Source organism: Choristoneura fumiferana, chromosome 3, assembly GCF_025370935.1.
Source record: "Choristoneura fumiferana chromosome 3, NRCan_CFum_1, whole genome shotgun sequence".
NCBI lineage: Eukaryota > Metazoa > Arthropoda > Insecta > Lepidoptera > Tortricidae > Choristoneura > Choristoneura fumiferana.
In genome coordinates, this window is record NC_133474.1 from 660,409 (window position 1) to 665,271 (window position 4,863).

Below are 4,863 nucleotides of genomic sequence, written 5' to 3' on the forward strand. Positions count from 1 at the left end.
TTGGCTTAATTTATGACTTAGTACACTACACGCGAGTTGTTTATTTTACAAACCAAAATGAGTGGCTCTGGGAGTGGTTTTTGCGGTTCTAATAATGACTCTGCTATTTAAAAAAAAACAAAAGCTGAATTATCTTGTGGGTAGATATTTCTACACATATGGGACTTAAAGCTGGGGATTGTCGCCGTGCGATAATTAAAAAAAAGCCGCCAAGTGCTCGTCGTTATGTAGTTGACATATAAAAACTCGCTTTTATACCTTCTTAATGCTACAGTTAATTAAAAACACTTCAGTCGCAAGTTAACTTAAATAAAAAAAACAAGAAGCATTTATTTTAATTATTGTATTTTATTCCTCGACATTCACACTTTGCACACACAAGAAAATAAATTAGCATTCTGCATGATTATTATTTTAAAGTCACTAAAAATCTATGAATAAAATCTGATCGACATAAAACAGAGTTTTGATTTTTTATAACATAACTTGATCAACTCCATAAATGAACATTTTATTATTATTATTATAAGGTCAGTGTTAATAAATTGTAATATCATAGGGATGAGAACAAATGTATTCTTTCAGTAACTAAATTAAACAGTTATTTTACAAACAAGTTTTTGATCGGTTTCTTTCCTTTCCGTTTCTGTGCCCGCGACCTTTTTGTCTAAAAATGAATCAGAATCGTTTTCTCCGCTTCTTTCTGTCATACGTCGCATGAGGGTAGAAAGAGATGGCGAATTAGATCGCGAACTCCCGCACGTTGGACAATCTTTGCTAAACCTTAATCATCTGTATCACTCGGGGAAACTTGGAACGCTGGGTTCAAATACGTAGTGAACGGAGCTCGGTAAACCTCGTTGACTTGTTCACTTGCAGATTCCTAAAATAACAGAAACAAAGATAATAATGCCTTACTCGATGATACTGCAATGCCGAGTAACCAATGGCTAAAGCCGCGTAAGGTAAAGGTATACGAGTGCTTGTCGCTGTTTCAGTAGTTGGCATCTTTAACCTGTCCTCTCCCAGAGGCACAAATTTGTGCCCAAATTCCTTTGATCCTGTTATCCTGGGAGATGACAGATTAATCTTATGTCAATAGTAATAACGATGACAGCCTGGTGTCGTCTATTGGGCATTAGTGTGTCGACCACTCAAAAGTTTACCATGTAAATAGAGACCATTTTTTTGCAGGAGTGTTAAAATTAAAATATCTGTGTATTTATATCATCATCATCATCCCAGCCTATATACGTCCCACTGCTGGGCACAGGCCTCCTCTCAGAACAAGAGGGCTTGGCCGTAGTTCCCACGCGGGCCCAGTGCGGATTGGGAACTTCACACGCACCATTGAATTGCTTCGCAGGTTTGTGCAGGTTTCCTCACGATGTTTTCCTTCACCGCAAAGCTCGTAGTAAATTTCAAATGTAATTCCGCACATGAATTTCGAAAACTCAGAGGTGCGAGCCGGGATTTGAACCCACGACCCTCTGCTTGAGAGGCGATAGGTCAAACCACTAGGCCACCACGGCTCATACTAGTCGCGTAATCTCAATTTGCTACTTTTTAGGGTTCCGTAGCCAAAATGGCAAAACGGAACCCTTATAGTTTCGCCATGTCTGTCTGTCCGTCCGCTGCTTTGCTCAGGGACTGTCAATGCTAGAAAGCTGTAATTTTGCACGAATATATATGGCAACTATGCCGACAAAATGGCACAATAAAAACTAAATAAAATTTTTTTTTAGGGTACCTCCCATAGACGTAAAGTGGGGGTGTTTTTTTTTCTCATCCAACCCTATAATGTGGGGTATCGTTAAATAGGTCTTTTAAAACCATTAGGGGTATGCAAAGACTATTTTTCGATTCATTGATTTTTTTGCGAAATATTCAACTTTAAAGTGCAAATTTTCATTAAAATCGAGCGTCCCCCTCTAAAAAATTTAAATAAATTCAGGATGATAGTCAGTGTATCAAACCTACAAGGAAAATTATAACGGTTAAGTTTGCTGGAGAATTATTAGTAGTTTAAGAGTAAATAGCAGCTAAGGTATAAAATATACCTAAACTTGGAAGATCCCGTATAAAATACGAAATCCTTAGAAAAATATTACGTATTTTTTTCGTCATAGCTACGGAACCCTATTTTGGGCGTGTCCGACACGCTCTTGGCCGGTTTTGTAAGTAAGGTTACGCTTGCGCGGTATTGCAGTATCATCAACGCTATGCAACGTGTAACAAAAGCCCTTGTCTATAATTTACTGAGATATTCAGTTGCTACAGAAGCAACTCAAAGTCAAGTCAAAGTCAAAATATCTTTATTCAATTAAGGCTATAACAAGCACTTATGAATGTCAAAAAAAATCTACCACTGGTTCGGAAAAACCTCTGTTGAGAAGAATCCGGCAAGAAACTCAACGAGGTATATTTTTTTTGTAAACATATTTACAATATTATTAAACGATTTCTATACATCACAAGTATTTAACACAACTTTATTTTTAACACAGTAGGTTCGCTATTTGTAGTAATCGCCAATGCGGATCGGAATTATTTCCAAATATCCCTGTCCATGATATAATCATTAACTTTATAATACGCCCTAAATATTACTAACTAAAATTATTATCAAGATATTGCGGCTCAAACAAAACAGCCGTGGTGTTCATGGTTTGACCTATGGCAGAGGACGTGACCTATGGAGGAGGATGGGATCAAATCCGGGGTCACACCTCGGAATATATGTGCAAAATTACCTTTACGGTGACGAAAAAAATCGTAAGGAAATCTGTACCTACACCCGGAAAATAAATCTAATAGTGAGTGAAGTTCCTAATCCGCACTGGGCCGTGGGAACTACGGCTCTAGCTCTCTTATTCTGAAAGGAGGCCTGTGCCCAGCAGTGGGACGAATATAAGTTGGTATGATAAAGATGGTGCCACTCAAAAATAAACAGCAAACTTATTAAGGTGACCCGGGGTTATTGTAGCTGGGGGGATATTTATCTGAGCCATCTGATGGCGTCCTTACGACGCGATGTTCTTCTCGGCCATTTTACGTTGTGTTCGCCGGAAGACTGTCTTCACACAACACACATGAACATGGCGAACATGGCGTCGTAAGGACGCCATCAGACGGCTCAGATACAATATCCCCCCAACCTTACTCGGTTTTTAACCGAGATCATATTGGATGTTGCATTCCACCAATGAACTGAAACAACTACTTTGCTCACCCGCGACCTTATGACAGCTATGTTTATGCAAGAAACTACCAGTCCACTAGTCAGCATTACCTGCATTTTCTTCTGGAACTGCAGGTACTCTCGCCTGTCCTGGAGCGTGGTCAAAACCTTCCAGGCGATCAGTGTCAGCAGACCGATGAGGAGCAGCACCACCGCGGATATCACACCGATCACTAAACAAACAAAAAAATATTGAATCAGGCGTTACTTTGCGGAGGTCCATATCAATGAACTAAAAGAGTTTCTTTGCTCACCCGCGACCTTAAGTTTTTGCAAAATATGCATGTAAGGGGTTTTGTCTCGATGTTCTAGAATGCATGAAGATAATTAGGTACAATAGTATGGGGTCTATTATTAATGATCAGGTAAATTTAGTATTATCTTCCTTGCTACGGCTTTGCTCTAATTTCAGCAATAGCAGTGAATAAAACACGCTTTGACAATAAATAAATAAAAATTCAAAGTAGTTTTATATGACGATTAAAAATTATTAATAATTTGTGGGTAGTTTTGTTTTGTTTAAGAATAAAATATAGGTGGGTACTTAGGGAGTTATAGTGATAAGTTAAAACGGTTGCTAGTCTAACATCTGGTAGCATGATGTACGGTTGTGTTGCTCTGAAGATGAGCTCTGGTTGAGTTCGAAACGCGTTAGTGTAGTGTGATGGTGGTGATAGATGGGTTTGTGATTTGTGTGTGTTCTTACAGTGTGGAAGCGGAGGAACTACATTAACACGCATATTTTGCATAAACTTAGTTATCATAAGGTCGCGGGTGAGCAAAGAAATTCTTTTAGTTCATAAACAAAAATATTTCAAAGGCTTGGACTGAACTAGACATGGGTCATTAACATCATCTACAAAAGTCGACAACTCGGTCTTTTTCTTCTTAACTTTATTCTTACTTTTTAGGGTTCCGGAGCCAAAATGGCAAAAACGGAACCCTTATAGTTTCGCCATGTCTGTCTGTCTGTCTGTCCTTCCGTCCGCGGCTTTGCTCAGGGACTATCAATGCTAGAAAGCTGTAATTTTGCACGGATATATAGGTAAACTATGCTGACAAAATGGTACAATTAAAAATATAAAAAAATCTTTTTTTTAGGGCACCTCCCATAGACGTAAAGTGGGGGTGTTTTTTTTTCTCATCCTACCCTATAGTGTGGGGTATTGTTAGATAGGTCTTTCAAAACCATTAGGGGTTTGCTGAGACGATTTTTCAATTCAGTGATATGTTTGCTTTTGTTAATATTCAACTTTAAAGTGCAAATTTTCATTAAAATCGAGCGTCCCCCCCCCGCCTCTAAAATCTAGGAAAAATTTGAAAAAATTCAGGATGGTATTTAGTATACCAAACTCTCAAGGAAAACTATAACGGCCAAGTTTGCTTCAGAATTATTAGTAGTTTATGAGTAAATGCCCTGGACGCGGAATTGAGTGAGTGGCCAAATATAGCTCTGGATAGGGAGATGTGGAAGTCAAGAGGAGAGGCCTTTGCCCAGCAGTGGGACACAGTTATAGGCTAAATATAATAATATTATGAGTAAATAGCAGCCTAAGATATAAAATATACCTAAACTTGGAAGATTCCGTTTAAAATACAAAATCCTTAGAAAAATATTACTT

At 38.4% G+C, this 4,863-nt stretch overlaps 1 protein-coding gene across 1 annotated transcript in view; it reads right to left on the bottom strand.

The window, feature by feature from the left end:
- Nucleotides 1–359: 359 nt before the first annotated feature.
- LOC141426157 (integrin beta pat-3-like) overlaps nucleotides 360–4,863 on the bottom strand; it is a gene marked incomplete in the record, with an annotated part of 15,207 nt that continues 10,703 nt past the window's right edge. The window contains 2 exon segments of the mRNA XM_074085017.1: nucleotides 360–883; nucleotides 3,293–3,414. Coding sequence (XP_073941118.1) covers nucleotides 785–883; nucleotides 3,293–3,414 — 221 coding nt within the window.